At 60.4% G+C, this 13015-nt stretch overlaps 1 protein-coding gene across 1 annotated transcript in view; it reads right to left on the minus strand.

The window, feature by feature from the left end:
- Window positions 1-1228: 1228 nt before the first annotated feature.
- The window catches only part of Aldh1l1 (aldehyde dehydrogenase 1 family member L1), an 18476-nt gene continuing 6689 nt past the window's right edge, over window positions 1229-13015 (minus strand). The window contains exons 4-12 of the mRNA XM_071605962.1: window positions 12086-12191; window positions 11130-11217; window positions 9149-9242; window positions 6123-6222; window positions 4953-5051; window positions 4296-4461; window positions 3450-3555; window positions 1835-2034; window positions 1229-1284 (exon numbers count right to left, since the gene is read on the minus strand). Of these exons, the coding sequence (XP_071462063.1) occupies window positions 1229-1284; window positions 1835-2034; window positions 3450-3555; window positions 4296-4461; window positions 4953-5051; window positions 6123-6222; window positions 9149-9242; window positions 11130-11217; window positions 12086-12191 (1015 nt within the window). The remainder of the gene's footprint in view (window positions 1285-1834; window positions 2035-3449; window positions 3556-4295; window positions 4462-4952; window positions 5052-6122; window positions 6223-9148; window positions 9243-11129; window positions 11218-12085; window positions 12192-13015) is intronic.

Here is a 13015-nt window from a genome sequence, read left to right on the forward strand (position 1 = left end):
ACGTCTGGGTGGGCGGGAAGCAGGGGAGGGAGAGGAAGCAGGGCGGGCTGGGGGGGTCTCAGGGGCCGGAAGCACGGGAAGCGGGTGGGTCCACGTGGCTGAGGGGTGGGGAGCAGGGAAAGGTGCGGGGCCCGGTGGCTGAGGAACGGAGAGCGGGGAGGGCAGGGGCGGGGCCATGCGGCTGGGGGCGGAGCGGGGAGGGCGGGGCTCGGGGCGGGGACTCGTGTGGGCGGCGCGACCCAAAGGGAGAGCTCTAGCCGCGGGGCTGAGGCCTCCGCGGTGGTCCCCACGCCCCCAAAGCCGGCTTTCCTCAAAGTCCACTTCCTTTTTTACAGATCTTTCTCTTTCCGGGAGTAATTTTAAGGAGAGAAAGGCCACGTGGGGCTTGGCGAAGACGTGGCTGCAGGGCAGCGAGCTACACGAGGGGCTGAACTGCTCCTAGGGAGGCACTGGCCGTGCCCAGCAGGGCCAGCAGCCTGGGAAGGACAGAGGGACCTTCGGGGAGGCGTGGCCACAAGGAGGAACCGGGGGTGTCGGGCAGGGGTGCCGAGGAGACTGCTTTGAGAGGCGGGCCCCAGGGGCAGGGGCGTTGGTGCTGGGGACGCGCAGGATGGGTGCAGCTGGAGAGCCCAGGGCTCCCCATGCAAGGAGCACCCTGGGCCTCAGGGAAACCGGGACCGACGCCCAACACGCGAGGGGCCAAAGACAGGTGCCACCCTAGGCCTTACTGTCCCCAGTGAGTGGGTGGGCGGGGGTCCGCGGGGTCCTAGGTGCGCGGTGGGCAGGGCCGCGGGGTCCTGGCCGAGCACCAGAGCTGTTCCCCAGCACAGGGCACTTCTGCAGCCCCGCTTCCTCCTGGGCATGTTTCCCAGCGTCACCCCGAAGCTCTTGCACCCCTGACTCCATCTCAGCACCAGTCTGGGAGCCTGAGCTGACCACACCCACGCCTCAGGGTGACTACGTGACTCCCCAGGTCGCCCAGTAGCCCAAGTGGACACAGAGAAGGTGCAGGCTGCCTCTACTGACATTTATTAGCCCCGCAGGCCCCGCCCCCTCGGCCAAGGGCCACTGTGATTGGTCGGGAGCTGGCTTGGGGACTTCCCGCAGCGTCTCCAAGTAGGAGGCTCCCTATCTGGGAGGGAGGCTGAGCTGGCCTCCCTAGGGAAGGCAGGTCACGGTGACAAGGTGTGCTGCAAGGACAGGTCATCCTTCTGAAGGCCACTTCTGTTCAGTATTCAAAAGTCACCGTCTTGACCCGCAGGTACTCATTCAGGGCCGCCTCTCCTGCAAGACACCACAGGCTGCTGGGCCACTCGGCCACCCACTGTCGTGGGGGATGCACAAGCATAAGTGGCTGGGGCGTGAGGCTGGCTTCCTGCACTAGAGGATGAGAAGCAGGTGCCCGGGGAGGCCCCTCGCCTTACCCCGGATGTCCTGGGTAATGAGTGGGTGAGGCCTGAGTCTCTAAGTGGCCCCTGTGGTCCCCCGAGGTCCGGCCCAGCCTGCCTGCCTGCCTTTCAGGCCTGCTGTCTTCCAGCCTCTGCCCACACCAACCCTGTGGCCTCTCTGAGCCCTGTGCCCTGAACACGGCCCCTGTTCTTAGGGTCAACCCCTCCTGGCCACCCAGGTCTCCTCAGGCCCCTGCCCGGGGCTGCATTTGCTCTACAAGGTGCCTTTCTCGCCCCCTTTCTAGGCTGCCTCCCTCCCAGGAAGAAGCAGTGACCTCACCGCCATCTCGCTACACTGAGGTACCCTATCATGTGGCCCAGGTCTGGCCTTTGCAAGTGTTTGTTGAGTGAATAAATGAAAACAGCCTTCCGGCAGGTGAAATTACCCAGGTCCTTGCCAAATCCAGACTGCTTGAATCCTCCAAAGGGGGCGGCCACGTCGGTCTTGTTGTACGTGTTCACGAACACGGTCCCAGCCGCCAGCTTGTCACTGACATACAGGGCCTTGTTGATGTCCCGGGTGAAGACACCAGAGGCCAGGCCAAATTCCGTGGCGTTAGCCCGAGACAGCACGCCATCCATGTCCCTGTGGGAAAAGGCCAAGTACTCCCTGAGGGAGGGTCACAGGGGCTCCGCCCTGACCTAGGATCCCCTCCTTCCCAGGGCAGCGAGGCCCACTCCACGCTCCCTGCTGCACATGAAAGGAGAAGTGGACCAGGGTTAGCCAGGCACATTGGCCACGCCTGTCCTCCCAGCCGCTCGGGAGGCTGAGACAGGAGGATCACAAGTTTAAAGCCAGCCTCAGCAAGAGCGAGGCCCTCAGCAGCTCAGTGAGACCCTGCCTCTAAATAAATTTCAAAAGTGGGCTGGGGTGGGGCCCAGGGGTCCAGTGCCCCTGCGTTCAGTCCCCAGTCCCCCCACCAAAAATGGGCCAGGGTTAAAGCCAGCCTGCAGGGGGCAGAGTAGAATAGGAAAGAGGAGCCAGGCGTGGTGACAGTCCTGCTGTCCAGGCCACTGGAGGCTGAGATGGGAGGATCGCTAGGGCCCAGGAGTTTGAGACCAGCCTGGGCAACATAGAGACCCCGTCCTGGGAAGGACAAAGGGAGGGAAGGAGACCAGAGATAGTCACATGGTCGACACCAGGGGTCCTAGGGCAGAAGAGGAGCCCATCCCAGGTAGGAAGGCACATGTGGCCACTGGAGGCATCAGACATTCAATAGAAATCAGATTTTTTTTTTTTTTGGTACCAGGGATTGAACTCAGGGGCACTTAAACCCCTGAGCCCCATCCCGTCCCCAGCCCTTTTGAATATTCTACTTAGAGACAGGGTCTCCGTGAGTGGCTCAGGGCCTCATGAGGGGCTGAGGCTGGCCTCCAACTTGCAATCCTCCTGCCTCAGCCTCCCAGCCACCCTGCTCTGCCTCCAGCCACTCCTTCTCATCACAAGAGGCCGGCTTTGCTGACTGCTTGACCACTAGAACATGGCAGAAGGAATGATCTGGAGATTCTCGAGTCAGATCCTAAGGATCCTTGCACATGCAGCTGGGATCTATGGGAACTGGGGGTTGGGACCTCAGCCTGGAGGCTGCCGTGCTGGGGAGCAGCGAGCCTTCGGTGAGCGAGGTCCTGAGCCCAGGTTAGCACGGCCACTCCCAGCAGAAGTGACCGGCCCTCCCCAACCCGAACCAAACTGCAGGTTCACAAACGCAGCACACTCCTGCTGCTCCCTGAAGCCCCTCCGTTTTGGGTGGTCTCACCCCAAAACAGAACCCATCAGGCCGCAGGAAACAGACCCAGGGAACACAGGGAGGGGACAGGATGGGAGGGGACTTGAGGCCACCTGCTCCCTGGGGGACCAGCGCCCCTGGTGGTGGGAGGAGCCTCTGCAGGCAGCTCAGCCTGCATCCCCCAATTCCTTCTGGCCCCTGGGGACCACCTCCCAGAGCTCATTCAAAGACCCCGTCACCCACAGCAAGGCTCGGCCCTGAGAGGCGCCCCTACCCGTCGGCAAACCGGGAGATGACCATGATGGGCCCGAAGGATTCCTCCTTGGCTATGAACATGTGGTCCTCCACGTCCGTGAACACCGTCGGCTCGAAGAAGAAGCCTGCGGGGGACAGAGGCCTGTGGCACGCGGGAGGGCGCCATCCCCCTGCCCTGTGGCCTGGCCTCTCCACCCCCGCCAGGCAGCGCCTGGGTCAGGCCAGGTACTGGGCAGACATCCCAACCCAGAAGCCCAATGTCCTGGCGCCCAGGGAACAGACCCCACCTCTGCAGCCGGGCATGTCCCGGGTGTGTCCCGGTCCTTACTGCCCTGTGCACCAAATGCTGCTTAGGAGAATGAGGCCACAGGCCACAGGGCTGGGGTCTGATGGAGCTCAGTCTTGAACCAAGTGACCCCAGGGCCAGAGCTGAGACAAGGACCTGCACGTGACTGTCACAGGCCACTGTCGTACATTTGCTTTGTCTTTGTAACCTAAGTCTGTGACAGGGCATGCGGCTTTTTTGTAAGTGGCTGAGGCTGGCCTCCAACTTGCGATCCTCCTGCCTCAGCCTCCCGAGGCACTGGGAGGACAGGCGTGCGCCACCGCGCCCGGCTTCTAGTTCCAATATGGATGAACGCCAGCCCTGACGTGTTCAGTTCTGAGGTCCTCACCTTGCCAGTCCCGTACCTGGGTCTGACAGGTGCCCAAACAGCTAAGCCCTCCCCCCCAGTCAAGGTATCAGATGGGCCTGAAGTCTAGCTGTGCAGGTCCCTGGCCACCCGTGTTCCCCAAGTTCTATCCCAGCCAGAAATCGGAGGCCATGGTACCAGCTGCCTCGGTGGCCCCGGGAGCGCCGACCCACCTGGCCGAGGGACCTGGTTCCCGCCACAGACCAGCGTGGCCCCTTCCCTCACGCCTCGCTGACAGTACTCCCGCAGCTTGTTGAGGTGCGCCTGGTGGTTCTGTGGCCCGTGGTCCGTGTCTCTGTTCAGGGGGTTGCCGATCTTCATCTTCCCCACCTCCTCCACCTGCGGAAAGTTCTCGGGTCAGATCAGGCTTTGCTCCTCCCTGAGGAGGAGGACCGCCCCCAGTCCCCAACTCAGTGTCTCGCTGAGTGGCTCAGGGCCTTGCTAAGTGGTTGAGGCTGGCCTCCAACTTGCGATCCTCCTGTCTCAGCCTCCCGAGGTGCTGGGATGAAAGTGTGGGCCGTTACACCCGGCTACTATTTTCTGTCTTTTTTTGGGGGGGAGGGTGTTAGGAGAGATGGAACCAAGGGCCTGCACCTACCCCTGAGGACACCCCCAGCCCACAGGCCTGTTTGGGTCACATCATTTCCAGTCTGGGGACCGTTTCTTGCTGAACCAGTAAAAACCTATGGAGGCTCACGGCTCCTGCCTTACGGGTCCCCTGACCCAGGTGGGTGGCGATCTGTGACGGGAGCCTGTCCCGGCCTCCCCGCCTCTCAGCCTCCCCCAGGGCCCCGCGAGCCAGCAGCCTGAGACCCTGGGCCAGCACTCACCACCCTCCTCACGAACTGGTCGTGGATCGAGTCCTCCACAAAGAGCCTCCCGGCCGCGATGCAGTTCTCCCCCTTGTTGAAGAAGACGGAGCTCATGCCCTGCGGAGAGGACAGCGGTTACAGCCACCCCCGGGCTCCTGTCCCCAGCCCCTGTCAAGGGGACGTGTGCCTGGGTCACACTCTCCTCCTGGGGCCAGGCCTGGTTAGGGGGACCGAGGGAGTCTGCCTTGCGAGGGCAGGAAAGGAGGCCGGGACCCCGAGGTCGCAGGTGACACTATTAGTAGTGCATGGTCCAGGGGAGGACCTCAAAGCCCTGAGCGCAGCCGGTGTCCACTCCCAAGGGCACATTGGGGTCCATGGCAGCCTGGAGAGGGCAGCCGTGTCCTGCAGGGACCTCCTGCGTTCCTACGTGGGGACAAGCCCGTCAACAGCCTGGGGACTCTGGGTGCCTGCGGCTTAGGGACTTTTGCTGCTCTGACCCACGGGGGATGGTTCTGGCCCCGCTACTTTGTCCCCTCCTGCCCTGTCCTCCTGCTCCTGTGCTGATCTGTCAGCCGCTGCTGGCCTCTAGGGTGAAGTGTCCCTAAGGGGACCTGCCGTGTGTCACAGCCACAGCCCCGCTCGGGACCCTGCAGGACCCCGCAGCACGGGGCCTGGGACAGGGGCTGAGATCCTAGGACTGACAGGTCACCAGGGCAAGTGACAGGCTGTCCTGCTGTGGCTGTGACATGTCCCCAGAGCCCCCCTGGGAGGTGACACAGGAAGGTCCAGAGGAGGAGTGAGGGGTGTGAGGCCTGAACCCCGGCAGGGAATGGCTCCCTGGGGTCCCCTGGTGGCCCCGGGTGGGGTGTGGAGACCAGGTGGCCCTGGGGCCGTGGCTTGGGGTCTCTATTTGTCCCTGGAGAGTGGAGTCCCTGCTCCCTGGTCCCCGTGGGAGCTGCTCCCTCCCCACACTCTTCCTCCATGATGTCCTGCCTCCCCTCGCCCAGGAGTGGAGCCGCCGTCTGTGGACACCCTGAGCCCCACATCCACTGTCCCCCGATTGCTCTTGTGGGGTCTCCTGGTCACAGCAGCAAAGAAGCTGAGACACCTCCCCTCCCAGGTGCCCCCTGCCCGTGGCCCCTCCCTGTCCCCAGTCCCCCCATCGTCCCCGCCTAGCCCAGCCCTCACCATCTGCACGGCCTTGCTGAGGTCGCAGTCGGCAAAGATGATGAGCGGTGACTTCCCGCCCAGCTCCAGGGACACCTTCTTCACGTTACTTAGGGCACAACTGGAAGCGACAGGGCACTGGGGCTGGCGCCCGGGAACACCAGGCCCCGGGCCGAGGGGACGGGGCAGGCCCGTGCCTGCTGGGCTCCAGAAACCTGGCCCACGCCTGCCCCGTGCCCCACGTCCCCACCTTCCTGTCCCCAACACCCGAGCACTCAGCCACCGGGCCTTTGCCCTCGCCGTCCCCCCCACCTTCCAGATTGATTAACTTAAAAAATTTGCTCCAAAGAGTCATCCGTGACTGCAGGATGCATTTTGGCACATGGTACACAGACAGGGTGTGGCTTCGCATCCTCTGGTCGTGCTTTGGTGTCAGCTCACACCAGTTGTGTGACCAGACGTGCACTTAGGGTAGTGATGCCGGATTCATTCTTCTGCCCTTCCCACCCCTGTGTCCCACCCCTCTCCTTCCCTCCATCTCCTCTGCCAGATCCAAAGGACCTCCATCCTTCCCCGGCCCCCACCCCTCATGGTGAGTCGGCATCCGCATGTCAGAACATTCAGCCTTTGACGTTTGGGGACTGGCTTATTTCACTCAGCACGACAGCCTCCAGATCCATCCAGTTACCAGCAAAGTGCCGTCACCTCATTCTTCTTTATGGCTGTGTAATATTCCACTGTGTATATGTAACTCGCTTTTCTTTATCCGTTCATCTGTTGAAGGGCGTCTAGGTTGGTTCCTCCGTAGCTTAGCGGCTGTGAACTGAGCTGCTATAAACACTGATGGGGCTGTGTCCCTGTAGCGTGCTGCTTTTAAGTCCTTTGGGTACAGACAGAGGAGTGGGACAGCTGGGTCCAATGGTGGTTCCATTCCAAGTTTTCTGAGGAATCTCCATCCTGCTTTCCAGAGTGGTTCACCAAGGTGCAGCCCCCCAGCCACATCCTCACCCACACTTATTGTCACTTGTATTCTTGACAGTCGCCACCCTGGCAGGAGTGAGGTGGGATCTCAGTGCAGTTCTGATTGACTGGCACTTCTCTGATGGCTGGAGATGTGGGACACTGTTCCATACGTCTGTTGGCCGGTCGTATTTCTTCCTCTGTGAAACGTCTGCTCATTGCTCTGCCCGGTACCCACTGGGTTGTTTCTTTCTGTTCAGAACTCATCCGCCTGCCGGAGCACGAGGCTCTCTGGGACAGGCAGACACTTGTCTGGTTCCTATTAGGCACTCTGCCTTGCATACAGCTGGTGCTCCATAAATGCTGAACGAATAAATAAGACACAGAATCATCCCCCAGTTGGCAGGACTGCAGAGGCCATGGGGGCTTTGGCATCTCAACTTTGTAGGGATGGTACCCAGAGAAGCTGGGCACCACCTCAAAGACGTGCTGTCCAGTGCGCATTCAGTAAACTGGACCAGGCCTGGCCAGGTGCAGTGTGCACACCTGTCATCCCAGCGGCTCAGGAGGCTGAGGCAGGAGGATCGCAAGTTGGAGGCCAGCCTCAGCAACAGCGAGGCCCTGAGCAATTCAGGGAGACCCTGTGTCTAAATAACATACAGAACGGGGCTGTGGACGGGGCTGAGGGGTCAAATACCCCTGGGTTCAATCCCTGGTACCAAAAAAGAAATCTCCTTCTGGAAGGTTCCAAGAGCGGACCTTTCCCGAGCCTTCTCTCTGCACTTGAAATTGTGCACTGGGATTTGACCTTGATGTCCTCACGTCAGAGGCTGGCTTGTGAGTCAGGAGGTCAGTGACCTGCCGTCCCTCCTGGTGGCTTCTGTTGCTGGCCAGACACCATCCCTGTGCCGTGTCATGGCCCCGGTGCCAGCCTCTCCTGACCCCGGGAACCTGACTCGTCAGCCACTGAGCCGAAGGCAGGGGGATGGGGAGGTCAGGGGCGGTCACTGTGTCCTGCTGCAGCTGGACGCTGTCCCCACTGGGAGACAACCAGGCTGCCCGGGACCAGCCTGCGGGAGATGCGTCCCAAAGAGAAAGAAAGTCATTCTGATCAGAGAGGGGCAGTGAGGGGACTCTACTGTGATCCAAGAGTGGCCCTTCTCCAGACCACCCTGGAGTTCCCCTGGGACCCCCTAAAACAGAGACAGAAAAAGGGGGAAGAAACCAGAGGTCACAGGCAGAGCGCTCAGCAGGGCCCAGTTCCTGGGCTGCTGCCCGTCACTCAAACTGAAGATGCCAAAAGCCAAGCCCAGAGATTCGTTTTCAGTGTGTGTGTGTGGGGCGGTGGCCTCCCATGGGACAGCATGGGGCCAGGACACTACTGGTCAGAGTGGCTTCTATAGGGCAGCCCCCACAGGCCTCCCAAGGGCTGGACGGGGACAGACCCACTGGGCCAGCATCGGCATTAAACATGGCCACTGGGGTTGGCTGTGCACCCCAAAGCTCAAAAACCAGCACCTGGATGCCCTTGAACAGATGAACGGATAAAGGAAATGCGGTATAGGTATGCAATGGAATATTACTCAGTCATGAAGAAGAGTGAAATGATGGTATATGCCTGTCAATGGACGGAGCTGGAGACGATCATGCTAAGTGAAATAAGCCAACCCCCCCAACTCAAAGACCAAATGTCCTCTCTGATGTGTGGATGCTGACCCACAATAGGGAGAGGGGAGAACAGAAGTGCATTGGATGAGACGCAGGGGAATGGAGGGGAGGGAGGGGAGGGGGACTGGGAGAGACAGGGGAATGAATGGACGTCACTTTCCCATGTTCACATAGGAACCCACGACCAGGCACACCCCACAGCAGGTCCAACCACAGGAATGGGACGTCACACCCCAGGTAGGTGTGACGTGTCAAAATGCACACGGCTGTCAGGGACACTTACAAAGAACAAATTTTTTTTTAAAAAAGGGAATTATTATAGTGAAGACAAGAATAACCTCCCGCTCACACAACAGCATCGGCTACACCCAGGTGCCGTGGCCGCCGGGGCCGCCCCCTCCGCCCAGCCCAACCCTTACCTCTTCATGATGTGCTTTCCCACCTCCGTGGAGCCCGTGAATCCGATTTTCCTCACGTCGGGATGGTCTGCGAGCCGCTGGCCGACCAGCGAGCCTGTGGGCGGGGGAGCAGGAGGGTCACAGTGGACCCCATGGTGCCGGGAATAAGCCCAGCCCCGGCAGCAGGTGCACACCCCTGCTCCCTGGTGTGGGCTCAACTGTGTCCCCCTGGGTCCAGAATCGGAAGTCCCAACCTCAGCACTTCTGAAGGTGACTCTCTGGAGACGGGGACTTCCAAGGAGTAAATGAGGTCACTAGGGTGGGCCTCATCCCAGTGGGACTGGTGTCCTTCAGAGCAAAGGGGATTGGGACACAGACGCCCACAGAGGGACAGCAGCCACAAGCCAAGCAGCGAGACCTCAGAGAGAACCCACGTGCCACCACCTTGACCTGGGACTTCCAGCCTCTGCCACGGAACCAAGTCACTCCTGTCCCTGTCCCATGCCCCTCGGCCTCCCAGTTCTGTGCTGAGCCCAGCACACAGCTGCCCACCAGCTGCCCAGTCCCTCTGTACTGCGCGGCGGCAGTGAGACTCCAAGGTGGACTTTCCAAACTCAGCCAAGACTCCTCTCGAGGCCCTTTCCCGACGCGGCTTCCAACCCTTCCTCCCTGTCCACCTGTGCCCTCCTGTTCTGCTCCACCTCTCTGACTGCCCCTCGTCCATCTTCTTGGCCTGTCCAGCGCCCTGGCTCCGTCCTGCAGGTCACAGCCCCCTCTGTGACTCCGCCAGGCCTTCGAACGCCATCTCTGGATCAGTCATCCCCTCAGTCTGTATCTCTGGCCGAGCTCCTCTGGAATCCGGCGTCCCTTGTCCCCCTCTGCCTGCTCGGCTCCTGGGCCTGGATATCTGAGAGCCTTTCGGATCTGACATGTTTCAACTTGAGCTGTCAATCGTCCCTGACCCTGCTCCCCCCGGCAGGTGGACAGCCTCTCCTGGCGGCCAGTTAAGCGGGGGCGCCACGGACCTCTTCATGTCCCTGTTCGGGCACCAGCGACAAGAGGCCATGGAGGGATTGAGAAGAGACAAACAGACACACAGAGAGAGAAAAAGCTGGGGCCAGGTCGGACATCACCCCCTGACGGAGGAGCTGTGACCAGGGCCAGCTCTGGTCATAGAGGTTTCACCAAAGGCTATTTGTGGGAAAGTTCCTTCAAAGCAGCCATCTGAAGGATGCAGGATTGGCGAGACACGGGGGCCATCTTGTTATACTCGGAATCCTCTCTCCCCGGGAGCTGGTGCCTGAGCTGAGGGTCCAGACTGACACAGCTCTATGCCTTTGCATTGGAGCCTGTCTGGGGCGGGTGTCACCATAGCAACGGGGCAATCTTGATCTGCACCTTTACCCAGGGAGTTCCCAGAGCCACGCAGCCACCAGGCAATCAGAGGACCGTGATCCACGTCACGGCTCTCCACACGGAGGGGGAGGTCACTCTGGACACTTGTCTTCCCCATCCCGTGAACTGCCCAGTCCTTGGGCTCCTCGGGTGGCCCGATCCCTCCTTCTGGACCCACGAAGATCCCGGGTGGGCAGGTGTGGACGGAGACCCTCGCCAACTCCCTTTAGAACAAGTCAAAGTCCGACAAATGACTTTGGTACGAGTTCCGTCCTACCTCTCCGCCCTCGTTCGGGTGTAGTTTGGGGGGACAAAATATTTGCAAAGATTTATCGGACAGAGGACGGGTCCCCAGGAAGGACAAAGGACTCGTCAACCTTAATCCGAAAGCAAACAGCCCGGCTGAAGCTGGACCAAGGACGTGAAGGTGTCTGAGAATGGAAGTCCTTCCAGATGCAGGTCGCTCCCCGGGGAGCAGGCCTCCCTCCCTCTGACTGAGCTCTGCACTGCGTCCCCCAGGCCACTCTGCCCTCGAAGGACACATTATCCAGTTGGCCCTGCTCTGGCCGCCTGGAGCCCCAGCCCTGCCCCTGTCTGAAGCCCTCACCAGATCCGGGGAGGATGTTGATCACGCCCTTGGGAATGCCGGCCTTCAATGTCAACTCCGCAAACTTCAAGGCTGTGAGCGGGGTCACCTGCAGGGGACAGGGAAGAAGACCCGGACAAGAGGGTTTTGTTTTTTTTAATAGTACCGGGGATTGAACCCAGGGGTGCTTAACCACCGAGCCCTGTCCCCAGCCCTTTTTATACTTTATTTAGAGACAGGGTCTCACTGAGTTGCTGAGGCTGGCCTCCAACTTGTGATCCTCCTGCCTCAGCCTCCCGAGCCCCTGGGATTAGCCTTCCCTCTCTGTCTCTGTCTCCCAGTGGCTCCAGTTGTAAGCAGGGGGCACCATGGATTAGGGCACCAGGAAGATCCCGGGGAAGCCACATTCGTGGTCAACCATAGGGGCACGGCCAATCCAGACGGCCTTCCTTACACCTCAGGTGGGAACAGGGGCCTGCCAACCTCTGGCATCCTGGCTCATCCCGGCAGGGCTGTGTCCACTTGGCCAAGCCTGGACCGTCCAGTGCTGTATTCCTTTCTTTTCTGTTGATACTAAGCCCCTCAGGAGTCCAACCGTCCCCGTCCCCAGAAGCCTCCAGCTTGCCTTCCAGAACGCCCTGACCCCGGTCCCTCAGCCTCCTCCTCTGAGAACTGCCAACTTTAGGGCGGAGTCGAGGCTGTCCGGGGAGGTGACCGCTGCCCACTGAAGTCCCAGCAGCCCCTGCCTTCTGAGCTTCTGTGTAACTCTGACTATGGCCCCAGGTGTGGAAATTGTGGAAATCAAAATGGAAGCAGTTTTCCCCCCACAAATTGTTCCCCTTCTGTTTCTGCAAATCCCTGGTCAAGCCAGGAGCCGTGGTGACTGCCTGTCATCCCAGCGACTCAGGAGGCTGAGGCAGGAGGATCTCGAGTTAGAGGCCAGCCTCAACAGCGTAGCAAGGGCCTGAGCAGCTCACCTGAGCAGGCTTGATGACCACCGTGTTCCCAGCGGCCAGGCAGGCAGCCGTCTTCCAGGACAGCATCATCAGGGGGTAGTTCCAGGGGATGATGATACCGCAGACCCTGCCGCACCAGAGAATTGGGCCTTCCTCTCTTGTCTCAGCCCAGAGGGGACCTGCTGACCCCCTCCTCCTCTCCCAGGGCCTGACCTCCACTGTCAAAGCCAGGCTGCCCCCAAAGGCACGGAGAGTCCTGGAGACAGTCACACCTGCCTTTTCTCACCTGGATTCAGTACCGAGAGTGACCGTGGTGGCAGTCCTTCCTCCTACTGCCCACCATGGTAGGGGACCCTGATCAGATTCTGATGAGAGCAGTCCAGGGACACAGACAATGGGAGAGGGGACCGTGGCCATGTACGAGTGAGAACAAAAAGCCAGGAGGTCTAGCCAGGTGGGCGTGGTGGCACACGCCCGTCATCCCAGCAACTCGGGAGGCTGAGGCAGGAGGATTGCAAGTTAGAGGCCAGCCTCAGCAACTTAGGGAGGCCCTGAGAAAATTGGTGAGACCCTGCCTCTAAATAAAATATTTAAAAAAAGGCTTATTGGAGGGGGGTCTTGAAAGAAGAGAGCCAGTCAGAAGAGTCCCCCAGTTAGAAAGGGAATTGTGTCCCCTTGAATTCACAAGTTGAAGTCTGTCTTCATCCCCAGAACCTCAGGATGAATTAGACAAGGCCCATATTGCAAAGACGCTGGCCTCCTTATTGAGGCACTCGGGGGAGTCCACATGGGCAAGGACACAGCTGTGTGTCAAAGGCTGGGCTCCCAGCCTGTGGTGTGGCCTGGGGTGCTGAACCCTGTGGGAGCCCTCCTAATGGGAGGAAGGCCACCATCAAGGGTACATCCTTCAAGGGGACTTGGGATCCCAGCTCCTTCCTCTCTCTCCTCCTT

The sequence above is a fragment of the Marmota flaviventris genome, chromosome 20, assembly GCF_047511675.1.
Source record: "Marmota flaviventris isolate mMarFla1 chromosome 20, mMarFla1.hap1, whole genome shotgun sequence".
Taxonomy (NCBI): domain Eukaryota; kingdom Metazoa; phylum Chordata; class Mammalia; order Rodentia; family Sciuridae; genus Marmota; species Marmota flaviventris.